General features: G+C 37.6%; 1 protein-coding gene across 2 annotated transcripts; it reads right to left on the minus strand.

Annotated features, from left to right (window-relative positions):
• Positions 1 to 99: 99 nt before the first annotated feature.
• nox1 (NADPH oxidase 1) lies at positions 100 to 12,309 on the minus strand. 2 transcript variants are annotated; one of them, XM_088080925.1, is made up of 14 exons: positions 12,185 to 12,309; positions 11,911 to 12,064; positions 11,611 to 11,706; positions 10,963 to 11,073; positions 9,724 to 9,808; positions 7,880 to 8,025; positions 6,987 to 7,180; positions 6,775 to 6,901; positions 6,019 to 6,111; positions 5,689 to 5,930; positions 4,195 to 4,357; positions 3,872 to 4,018; positions 3,103 to 3,227; positions 100 to 1,261 (listed from the first exon to the last, which is right to left on the minus strand). In XM_088080925.1, exons 2-14 carry the CDS (start codon positions 11,953 to 11,955, stop codon positions 1,135 to 1,137), a joined length of 1,701 nt encoding a protein of 566 aa, XP_087937051.1. In that variant the 5' UTR covers positions 11,956 to 12,064; positions 12,185 to 12,309; the 3' UTR covers positions 100 to 1,134. The 2 variants fall into 2 exon arrangements, with proteins under 2 accessions (XP_087937051.1, XP_042349696.1); XM_042493762.2 differs by lacking the exon at positions 12,185 to 12,309 and having other exon boundaries at positions 11,911 to 12,087.
• Between the last annotated feature and the right edge of the window lie 19 nt (positions 12,310 to 12,328).

The following is a 12,328-nucleotide window of genomic DNA, read 5'->3' on the forward strand; positions in this document are numbered from 1 at the left end:
AGGTTTCATCTTTTTCCCTCCAAAGTCGAATGTTTTCCTGTTATTGGCTCTGCAAACTGTCTGTCTGGATATTGTTTTGTCAATAAAACAAACAAAAAAAGCATTTTTTAAATTTATTAAAAATAGGATTGTACATACAGAAAGGGGATTAAAAACAGCAAATATTAAAATATAATTCCCTTCCAGGTCATTTGAGGATATTTTACCTGCAGAATATGTGACAAGAAGTCTACCTCCTGGTTTACTTGCCATTTTATTACTCTGATAAGGAAATACCAGTGAATTTGATGGGTAATAATAAAACATTGTCTGTTTCCAAGAAACATTTCCTTAACCAGTAAAGCTCTAGAAAAAAGTGACAAAAGTTCAAGAACACAACAACATATTTACAGTATATTTGATCGTAGGCTATGTCGAAATATGATGATTCAGAGCTAAAAACCATTAATCAATCCACAGGAAATGAACCAAGTTTGGCATTTTTTTTTCCAGGAAAATTAGGATTTTTTTCTGTTGTATGTTGGAAAAAAAGAGAAACAAAAACTTGTAATCTTGAAAAAATATATGGACAATATTTTTTTTTTAATTCACAAAATATCCAGCAAATTATTGGAAAAAAAGAAATATTCCTTATTTACAGCCCTCTATGAGCTGCTTTAGTAATAAAAAGTAAATGAATTTATGTACCCAAAAGAAAAAGTAATTGTGCATTGTCTTAGTAAGTTCATCTTTGTGCAAAAAAGTTTTTCAAAATGATGTGCTAACAAAAACATTTGAGGTTCTGATGTAACAGTAAAATACTTATTTCAATCTTTATCACCTCAGGCTGTCAGAAACTTTGAGGCTATGAGTTAATGATCTGAATCTACAAACATCAGAGTGTAATTAGACCGTAAATGAGTCAGAGGGGATTATGTGGCCGTGATTCATGTCATCATGGCTGAAAAAAATGAAGAAAGACTGTAAGTCCCTGAGTCGTTTTGATAAAACAACATGCCCTGCCTCTTTATCAGTGAGCAGTAAAGTCTAGAGTGTGAAAACACACCCAGCTAGTGCAACAGGTTGTCGGGCAGTTTTGTCATCATTAGTAGTTTTACATAGCACACACATTAAAAGAAACTTCTCTCCTGTGACTCAGAAGTTTTCCTTGTTGAAGTAAAATTTGGTCTTCCGAGGATCCACGTCTGAGTATTTTGCACATTTCTTCTCCAGGACTTTTGCGAGAACTGCGGGGCCACACAAGAAAGTTCCCACAACAGACCTGAAAACAAGCAAAAACAAAATAAAGAGTTAAAAATCAGAGGTTAAACATTTAATGCGAACAGAAAAAAAACAAGCAGCGATGGAAAGAAACAGTAAAATCCACTCAAATGCTTCGATTCCAGACGTCAGATAAATGTAGGAGAAAAAATATTTAACTTCAAAATAAAATAGTAGCAGATATGGAAATACACAATTCAACTTCATACTTGAGTAAAAGTACTTAGGGACTTACTTGGCCAGGTCTTACAGTAAAATGGTGCCTACACATTGTAATGCTTAACCCTTTAAAACCTGAGCAAATTGGCTCGATATCTTTCAATAACATGGAAAGAAAGCGATGAGCAACTTAACGAGAAATGGCACAAAAATTGGCAAGAATTTTCGAGAAAATTACCTGAAAATAATATGAAAAAAAAGTTGAAAAAAAATAAAAAAGAGAATAAAAATTGACCTTGAGAAAGTGTGAAAAACCAAATAATATTAGAAAATAGATTTTCTGCAACATAATATTAATGCCCCTCCTAAATATTTGGAATATGTACATTTTTTTTGTTGCATAGAAATTCACCACAATGCAGGAAATTAAGTGTTTGACACTTAAAATTGTTCTGACAGAGGACAAACAACACAACATCAAAGGGTCAAAGGGACTTTTTACTCTTCATGTATCACTCCGCTTCCCCGCTGTTCTGAACCGTTAATTACGGTCGGTAGTTTTAGGCTCACTGTGTGTCCCTCGGGAGTTGCCGTAAAGGAGGGAAAAAGTAGTGAGGGAAACTTTACTATTTTCGGGGCTCGTGCTTGTGTGGGAGTTTTGGCGCCGTCTTCTCGTTTTTTTTTTTTTGTTTTTTTGTTTTATTAGTTAACCAGTTAGGTGAACCCGGGACGCTCGGTTACATTGCCGCGGTGAGGACTTTACCTGGAGCCGTTACCCGCTCTGCTGTTTTTAGCTTAGCTCCCCCAGTATAGCTAGCTGGCTAACCCCTTACGGTGCTCCAGAGACTACACAGCTGCGTTACCGGAGATGTGCCGCGGAGACGAGGACCCTTTTAAGCCCGGCACGGTGAGAGATGCTTGCCCGGCAGGGACACTAACCTGCCCTCGCCCTTCACTGGCGACAGGTGCCAGAGTTTCCTCAGCCGCAGGCGGCGGAGACTGCAGTTACAAGCCGGTAAGGATACTTCCTACCCACTTCAAAGTCAAAACGGGCGTATATTTTACAACAGTTTGCTCATGTGTAGACCTAGCTAACACAATGTAGCAAGCTAATTTCTGGGAAAAGGTTTTGTGTTGCTAGGCAACAGCTGTCAATTCCAGCTGCTGCGGAACTATTTGTGTCTGCCGGGCAAAAAAAACCAAAAAACAAAACATACTATTATTATTATTAGTATTATTAATTAATTAATTAATTAATTAATTAATTAATTAATTAATAAATAAATAATTTCCAAATTAAAAGACCAACAATTATTCAGAGTGTTTTGCTTAAAAAGCAACTTCCTTCTATGTGTGGTTATGGTTTGGAGGTGTAGTTGTCTGTGCCATTTAGCTCCATTATATTGGAAAAAAGGCAGACATCTCAACAGCTGATATCTCACACCAAAACAATCTAGACTGATAAATAGCACTACAGTTAAGAGAAAAATGTGTATTTTTTAATTTAGGGTGAACTGTCCCTATATTTTGCTGGTGACATTTTTGTGCTTTTCTTGAAGTAAGACTTTTATCACAGTATTCTTATGTTTTCATTGTTGCACTGGTACTTTTACTTAAGTAAAGGATCTGAATTCTCTTCCACCACTGTTGAAATGATTTCTAACAAAGAAAATTTTATCTTACGTGGGGTTTTCTTTGCGGACTTGTTCGAACTCCTTGTCCCAGACGGGTCTGCCATAGTGAGTCTTCTGTTTGAGCCCAGTCACGACATCTGTGTCCTCATCGAAGTGAACCCAGGCATGACCAGCCTGTGGCCAAAAAAAAAAATTAATTAAAGGGGAACTACACTTATTTTCAAAATGTCTAATACAGTCCATAAACCTTAGTAAACATGAACAACTACAATGCAAATTATTGATGTCATCCTGCACATGATAAAAAAAAAAGGAAAAGTGTCTCTCAAATGTGTCAAGTTTGTAAAAAAACACATTTTATTTTGAAGTACAGTGAAGTTCCAGCACAGAGCTTTTATTCTGAAGTGCTGTCTCTGTTTATTTTTGCAATATGTTTTTATTTATTTGTGTTTTTGGGAAATTAAATTGAATATGTGGTACTGTATAATGTGTGGACCTTGAACTAAAGAGGAAGAAATCTGGACTGTTCTAGATGACACAGAGAGCACCCAGCGGACTGTTTTGGAGTATATGGATACAGTTTTTTTTCCAGAACTGAGAATACTACAACAAAATAAATCCCATTTGGGGAAAAAAAAAACATCACCATCATCACAAGTTGGAGACTTCCATGTTTGGTTTCCTGATTTGTCCACAAACTTGGATTAAACTTTCTGAGGCCATGGAAATAACATATTGGAATTCTTAGCTTAGGTGGTGTTTTCCTTTGAACACACTGTTTATCTGGACCTTGCACTGTGACTTATTCATCCACTTACAAGACTTTGATCCCATCCAGTCAGAAAGAGTTTGTAGGTGAGGAAATCCCCCATCCCTCTCTCCTCCATCTCTCTCTCCAGCACCTGCAGGAGGTCGGCAAACCACTCGAAGGCGTGTGTTTCCCGGCAGAGCCAGTAAAAGTAGATCTGAAACCAGGAAGCAGATGCAGCGTGTTAAACAATGATCCTCTTTACAAAACAGCAGCCGATGACTCGCCGTCTAATATGGGTGGATTGTGAAAACACAAGGCGCTCTTTATTTAAAAGACAATAACAGGACCTACAGGTTTAAATGTCAAAATCAGACTGATTCGAGTTGATACCTTTCTGGTGCGCAGTTTGGGGTTGGAGATTTTGAACTTGTACCAGATGGACTTGAGGATGGAGGCAAAGGGAGTGACCCCGATGCCAGCGCCGACCAGCATGCTGACCTCATAGTCGAATACGTCCTCGCTGGCTGTGCCAAAAGGCCCGTCCACGCCCATTCTGAGGAACAACAATAAATAAACTTAAGCAGGGAAATAAACAATAGGTGACAGAAAAAAAGTGTTTGAAGTTAACTCTTTGTACCCTGGATCAACATCGCTTTTCTTTTGGTGCATTCAGTTGCCTTTCATGAGTATTTAAACCTTTAAATCCTGTAAAAAATGGTTTGATTTCTTTTAAAACATGGGGGAAAAGGGCAATGAACAACTTGGCATTAATGTCCCACAAAGTGTAAGAAATTAGTAGATTTAGATTTTTTCTTTTTAAGTTTGGGAAAAATGTCAAGAGAACTATATTTTATCACAATTATACATTTACATTTATTTATTTAATTCACAGAATTACCACAATTTTTGAATATGTTTTCTTGTTGTTTTTTTCTGCTCTTAAATTCTCCAAGTCATCCAATCTGCGGTTCAAAGTAAATCTTGACCTTGTCAAAACACTATTTAATGTTTGTTTATATAAGGACAAGTATGCAGCAATAGACTAATGCCACTTACCACAGATTTTATAGCATGACCTTGTTTGTGTCGCCCGTCACTAGATTCAATTTAAGAGATTTATGAGAGCAACGGACAGTTTGAGTCGGTTTTCATCAGGAAAAGGGGTAAAGGCTGGCATAATGCAGCCCAGCAGTGATGCAAAATCACCCTCAACCTCAAGAGGACATGGTACGCAGTGATTTAAAGGTGTGGTATGAAAGATAGTTGATTGTTCCTCCACACCTCGCGTTTCCACAACTCCGAGCCCCCAAATATGGTACCCTCTGGCTCAGAATAACCAAGATGTTGCTGAAATGTTGAAAATGTTGAGCCTGGGGCTTCAAAACTGCAGTTCACAAACCAACAGCTTACATCACAGTAGTTGAGCTTATTTTTAAAACAGTCTATGGAATTGTTTTAAGCTATTTGTGGGGGCTATGGACAAGTTTTGATCAAGAAAAGGGGGGAATTTGGCATTATGCAGCCAAGATGTACTACAAAAGCACCCAAAAGGACATGGTAAACAATGACTTAAATAAAAATGGGTATTGTTACAAACACAATCACATACAAACAACCTAGGAAAGGGACAAATGTCCAAAAAATTTAGATCCATGTGGAATAAAAACTGTCGTTTTTCTGCATTATCTTCACTCATAAGGGTAGATTTTGTGGGGGACGCAGGGGACACGCCCCTCCTAAATATTTGGAATATGTGCATTTTTTTGTTGCATAGAAATTCACCAGAATGCAGGAAATTAAGTGTTTGACACTTAAAATTGTTCTGGCAGAAGACCATCAAAACCTCTTTTTCATGTGTGGGCTTTTTTTAAAATTAGTACTCACTTGGGTCCCTGACCTCCCTCTGGTAGCTGCTGCATGATGTCGATGAGTTTGTCAGTCCAGTCTCCAGCCGAGCGGATGTGGATGCTGAGGAAGTCCTCCTCGGGGGCGGAGGTCATGGTGAACGGGTGCCACTCCAGCTGGGAGATGGCCGGGCAGTTGAGAAAGACGTACTGACCCACCTCCATTTTGAAACCGTCCTTCACCAGCTGCAGCTCCAACACCTTCGACGGATGCATCACGATCTGGAAGTTAAAAAAAAAGCAAACAGGTGGGGTCACCATCACATCATCTTCTAAAACAACTCAGCAGGAAAAGAAGAATCAGACGTACCTTCCTGTACTGGACCCTCTGCATGTAACGGATGAAACGCAGCGCACGCTCACAGATATACAGAATCATCGGGCCGATCACCCACCACCAGGTCTGAAAATAAAAGCAAATCATAAATAATGCTTTTATTTTTGCAGGTGGTCGCAGTAATTAAAGTGGAAACAGACAAGTTTTTTTTTTGTTTTAGCTAATCATCATCATCTTCCCGAGGTTGTACAAAGTAAAGGTTCCTCCCATGCTGACATTTTCTTTGTATTTTGAAATTAATTAATTTTATTGGCAAATATTAAAATAAAAGGCCAATACAGATAATTGGCAAAATGCAAAATATCTGCGCTGATAATCGGATAGGCCTATAATCTGTCGACCCCTAGTTGGGTCACAGGGCATCACATGATGGATGTGGAAGTTGTAATTGCACAGTTTGGCCACTACAATGAATTGGCTACTTCCCTGGGGGCTGCACTGAGCAACTTTAAAAGGAATGAACAGCCCCCCGCAACACTGTATCCAGTTCTACTTATACATCCATGGCTAGCCAGTTCCCACAGTAGTAGTATCCCCAGTAGCAGAAATGGTAGACAGTGGAAAAACTGAAGTTACTGTGGAAACTCCACTTGGCAAAAGAAAAAGAGCCCCAATGCTAGACTCTGAGGTCCAACAATAATACCACATGGAAACATGGAAACAGAGGGGGGGAAACTTGTCTGTTTAAAAATATAAAACAGATTAAAATTCAGCTTCAAAAAGACGAACCTGTGCAGGTCCTCCTCCAAACTGAGGGATGGGACACTCAGAAATCCGTCCCCATTCATCACTGCGGTCTTTACATAAGGTGAAGTTGTGTGGTGGATTTGTTTTCACTTGTCTCCTCACGATGAACCTGCAGATGCAACAAACGAGTTAAACCCTCTTTGGATTAACGACAATGTTTTTAAAAGAAAAGACAGCAGAGACTTTTTTCTCACCCGGCTCCGTGAAACACGAGACCAGCGAAGAAGATGACAAACAGATGGTGTGTGTACCAGAAGACCTCGAAGTAGCTGCGTCTGATGACCTCCATGGAGGAGGTGATGATGAGGATGAGGGCCAGCGTGATGATGACGCCTGTAAGGCCGGCGATGGTGGTGAAGACGAAGTAGGTTGGAGTCTGCTGCGCATCCTGAGACACAAGAGGAAGAAGAGAGTGACAACGTGGACACAGAAGCTTTCGCTAAGAGAAAAAAAATGGAGTAATCGTAATCCTTAAAATGTTTTAAAAGGAAATTAATTCATGATGTCTAATTATTTCTGGACTTATATGAAATGTACAGTATTATGTTAAATAATATTTCATGTAATTCTTCATGAGTTTCTTTCTTTACATTGGGTTACTGTCTATTGATTGGTTTGTTTTGCTGCTCTTTTGTACAATTTGTCTTTGATTTTCTTAAATTAATTTAATTGTATTTCTCTAAATTATGTTAGATTAGTTTTTATTCTTATGTTTTTCTTTTCTCCCCTCCTTTTCTGTTGTTAATTTTCCTTATTAAGGTATTGAGGCATATGTAATGAGGGGTTTGGAGGTCGTCCACCAAAAAAGTTAAATCATCAAATACTTAACTTATTGCATTTTGGTGAATTTTATGCGTCGATTTGTGTATTTTCTACATCAATTGATGGTGTAAACATTTTTAATTTTGCCAAAAATAAGTCCTCTGCTATGTGTTGGGTTTTTTGGGAGGACAAATGCACATTTTTTGAATACTGAGGGGGACGTGCTCCCTGTGTCCCCGCCCAAAATCTCGCTTATGCTTTACCTGCAAAAACAATGTGACATGAAGGGATTTTGTGTCTTATTTCTTTAGTTACAAATCCTTACGATGTGTGTGACGCGGATTGGGTTCAGATAGGTGGTGTTTCCTTCGTCCGACAGGTTGGACAGAGCCATTGAGAGTTTATCATAAACTCCTCGTCTGCTGTTGTTGTACCACTCCACGTTCAGCAGATGGGCGATCATGTGAACGGCTGTCAGGACACAGAGAGGAGACACGTTATTGCAGCTGCAGGATTTCACTTTTTTATTCATTTTACCTGCTGAAATCTGGCTTCTGTTTGAGATAGGATGTGTCTAATTTGTTCTTAAATACCTCAGAAGTCAGTTTTTAGTTACATGAAAAGTAACTAAAATGTTTGCAGGTTACGTTTCCCTCCTATCTTTGCAAAGAACTCTAAGGGAAACTCTTTAAATATGCCCTCAGTCAATATTTATTTTAGGCTTTGTTTACCATTTAACCACTCCCTTCGCCAAAACTTAACCACAACCTTTTTTAACATTTTGACTGAGTGACTCTGTCTGAGTGTCTGTGGGGTGAGGAGGAAGTACTGTGGAAAAAGACAATCACAATTTGTGTTGTATTTGCAAAGAGAAAACATCTGTTATGCTATAAAAGGGCGGAGGTGAAGTCATTGTTTTGTACGTCACGAGTGAGTCTCAAGTCTTTTCACTCAACTCGAGCTTTTAGTCCTAAACAAGTCGTAATAAGCTCTTTACCAAACGTAATGCCATTTTCACAACAGAATAATACATTAAATTAACCCCATTAATCAAAATGCCTTTTAAAATTTGTATTCATTTGTTAAAACAACTCTATTGGATGTTGTTGCCTCTCTGTCTGTAATTTTTGTCGGCACATTTTGCATACTGCAAATCTGCAGTGACTTTTTGGTTGACAACCTCATAGTTTTGCATGTAAATTAAATCATTTTTGGTATAATTTTTTCTGTCGACATGCTGGGAATGAGTAGCGTTAATATTAGCTGATTCTGGAATCAAAGGGAAATGAAATTATTCATTTCACACTTTCAAAATAACATACTTTTTAAAAACTCTAAAAGAAAACAAGGCACTCTTTTTTTAAAAATATTAAAATGCCTTTATTTCTACCGCATGGTCATGATGGACCTTAAAAACACTCCTACACGTTTCGGCATACAGGGACTGAAAAATCTCAGTATTTCCCCACCCAAAGAGCACCTTGAACTGACTGATTTTTGAGTCCAGGAAGTGCTCCTTTTCTTGCATTTTTGAACATACTTTTTAATTTTTGGGTTTGGTGGAAAGGTAGCAAGTATTTGCAAGTCAAAAGGCTCAAGTCCAGGTGAAGTCATGAGTCACTAGGGTCAAAGTAAAGCTGCAATTCTTTTTGTATTTTTTCTAGTCTAAAGTAATGAAATGTGTGCGTCTAGTCCACACCTCTGATTACATAGGTGATATACAGTATAAAGTATTTTTCTCCCATTTGCAACCACCTCACTTAAACTTCACCACCAGGAAACACTGACAACCTTTTTTTCCACTTTACTAATCTGAGTCAAGCTTGAATGAACAATCTGATAAACACTGATAAGCTATGAGTCAGACGAGTTTGCACACAATGGGAAATACTAACCATATCACCTGAATCCTACACCTGAATCCTACACACAAAGTACATTGTATTTAATCAGCGCAGAAAGCACAAATTTAAAAAAATAGATTAAAAAAAAGACTGATGGCAGTGGTCAAATAAGCTGCATACGCATGAACTCTAATATAAACTTAAATGTTGACAACAGATAAAACTAGAGCCATTTTTAGTGCTGTGACTTAACATATTACTAATGTTCATCTTTCAACAAACGCTATTGTCAGGGAAAAGGAAAGACTGAAAGAGAAATACTCACCTGTCATCAGAGCGATCATGTATGCCACCAGTTTGTGGAAACTCAGATTTTTGTCCAGTTGTTTCCTCATTGATCTGCCGCAACACTGAAAAGATAAAAAAAGGAAAAAATAGACAAAGAACACCTTTCTACGTGTTACTGAAACCTACCTGCCCTGTGTCTGTTCAGGGAGGGGAGGTGAGATGGAAAACATGAGTTATCCAGTTTTTGGCTCGATTTGTTGTGGCCTCGTCTTTAAAATATTAAATGTTTTAGTGTGCCACCGTAACAGAGCTCTGCCTCCTGACTCACATTAAACTGTCAAATCACAACATTGCAGTCACTGATTCTGTTGCGTTTATTCGATTTATTCTCATTTAACAGAAATTCAACAAAACAATTTCAAACTGTGACTTCATAGACTATCGATGCCACAGATTCTATAACTGTTCAACATATTTGACTTTTATAGTAATGATTAAATGTGCTTTAAAAAATTTCAGATACTGATGGCAAGACCAGTAAATGAAAGTGTAATTAAAGGAAAAAATAATGGCAAAATTCCAGGTAAAGATTTAAATCTATGACCTCCTGTAGTTATTGATTTTATTTTTATGTATTTTTATTTTGTTCTATTTATTTATTTTTTGGAGACTCCTCTCTATACAAATGCACGTTGCCATGATTTAACTTGTATGTTAGTTACTTGTATGTTTGCCGAACTGTGAATAGTTTTTTCCTCTCTCTATTTCCTGACAAAGTAACTATATATAATTCAAATTTAAATAAACATTATGTTCCAAAAAACAAAAAAAGTTTATAAATACCAAAGAATACTCCACAGCCATAGACAGGCACTCTGATCTGCCTGGCTAAATTACTGTCTTGTGTTTACTTCAATTATTTATTCACGTTACTTTACCTTGCTCTTGAGTTGTTATTATGACAACATTTTTTGGAAGACTATTTATGTAATTTTGTAAACTGGCTGGTGGCCTTTTTGATTTATTTTCTTTTTGTTCTGTGTTCCACTTTTCTTTGTTTTGTATGTCCTTAATATTATTGTAAAATTAAAAATAAATTATTTAAAAAAATAAATTAATACCAAAGAAGGAAATTAGGGATCGGTTTCCTGGACAAACAACAGTCAAACTAGTTTGTTTGCCAGCTTGAAAATATTCCACTACTAAAAGATAATGACAGAGAGAGCGCGCTGAGCGCACCTCGCCCTGCTGTGACGTTCAAACATCCTGATCTTACCACAAAGGAGCCTCGGAGCAGAGACAGCAGGTTCCTGCACACCGGCAGGAGGATCAGCATGCAGTTAAAGTTGAGGACGGCTGCTGGAGCTCTGGCCCAGGCCAAGGCAGACTGAAATAATAAAAAATGTTAATATAAATTAATTAAAAAGGTTAAACAAGCATCTTAGCTATAGAGACAGATTTATCTCAGTGTTATTTTTGTCAACAGATCGACAATTTATCAGTAAATATAAAACAACTTTCACAAATTAAAAACCCCCTCAAAAGACTATTTTGAAAAAAAAAATCATGAATACATTTAATTAATTTGCAAGTAAATGAATAGTGTTTATGAATATCATTATTACAACATTATTACAGTTTTTAATTATGAATATCAGTTGTTCTCTTGCAGACTTGCACTTCATTCACACGGAGTCTTTATTATTAGTATTATTATCATTATTATTATATGCATTTGTGTATTTGCAGGTCTATTTTATATTTGAAAAATATTTTAGTGAGTTTACTTTTTTTGTATTTGTGGAGGTTGTTTTTATATTTACAGATAGCACATTTACACTCAGATTGTCGATCTTCTCACACAAATAACACTGAGACAAATTTACCTCCATACTCAGCTGACGTCTCTTCTGTTTATACTCACGCCTAAAAGATGACGCGTGTAGAAAAACTCATCCCTCAGATCGTAGAAAAGGTAAAACCACACGAAAAGGAAGATGTTGATGCCCATCCACACCACCTGCAGATAGGATACATCACACATTTACAGTCTTCTTCAATCTTCATTTTATTTATTCGTCACATTTATGTTTTGTTTTGTTTTGTTTTGTGATACTCGGCTTTTTGCGCACAGGAGTTGTGCGTAAATCCCCACTCTTGTCTTCTTAGTCATCTTTGCGAATTGACAAATTAAATTCCTAAAGAGTACATAAGAAGAGCTCACCAGTATGAACGATGTAAGTCCATTGTTGATAATCCAGTTCCCCATGTTGAGCTCTTTATCTTGCAGCAGCAGCAGGAGCAGCTTTCCTGCATCTTCAGCCTGCTCTGCGCTTTTATTTTCCACCTTCCCGTCCGGACTCCTCCTCCCGCCTCCTCTGTGCAGGTATAAAGGTGATGAGACAAAAAGAAACAAAGCATACAGCGACTGAAATTGCGTCGTCGAGGAAGTTTAGAGGAGAGGTTTCCCTCCTGGAGTTGAATGACCACATTCCTACCTGCTGGAAAAACAAGTATGGACGGCGGGAATGAGGAAGTGTCTTTTGCAGCATTCAGGAAATTTTACTTAGCTGGACGTGACGCAATTCCTTTTATTGGGAGAACAGAGTTTTATAGTGTTTGTGAGAGGAGAAGGAGTGATC

This window comes from Plectropomus leopardus, chromosome 8 (genome assembly GCF_026936395.1).
Source record: "Plectropomus leopardus strain MGB_pleo_1.0 chromosome 8, ASM2693639v1, whole genome shotgun sequence".
In the NCBI taxonomy this organism is placed as follows: Eukaryota; Metazoa; Chordata; class Actinopteri; order Perciformes; family Serranidae; genus Plectropomus; species Plectropomus leopardus.

What these genes read in the sequence shown, in the direction of transcription:
- nox1 (XM_088080925.1), bottom strand. Translation starts at nt 11,955, where the DNA reads ATGGGGAACTGGATTATCAACAATGGACTTACATCGTTCATACTG. An exon ending in ACACGCGTCATCTTTTAGGC is followed by an intron (nt 11,074 to 11,610) that starts GTGAGTATAAAC and finishes TTATTATTTCAG; the next exon opens with TCTGCCTTGGCCTGGGCCAG. An exon ending in CCAAACTGCGCACCAGAAAG is followed by an intron (nt 4,019 to 4,194) that starts GTATCAACTCGA and finishes TCCTGGTTTCAG; the next exon opens with ATCTACTTTTACTGGCTCTG.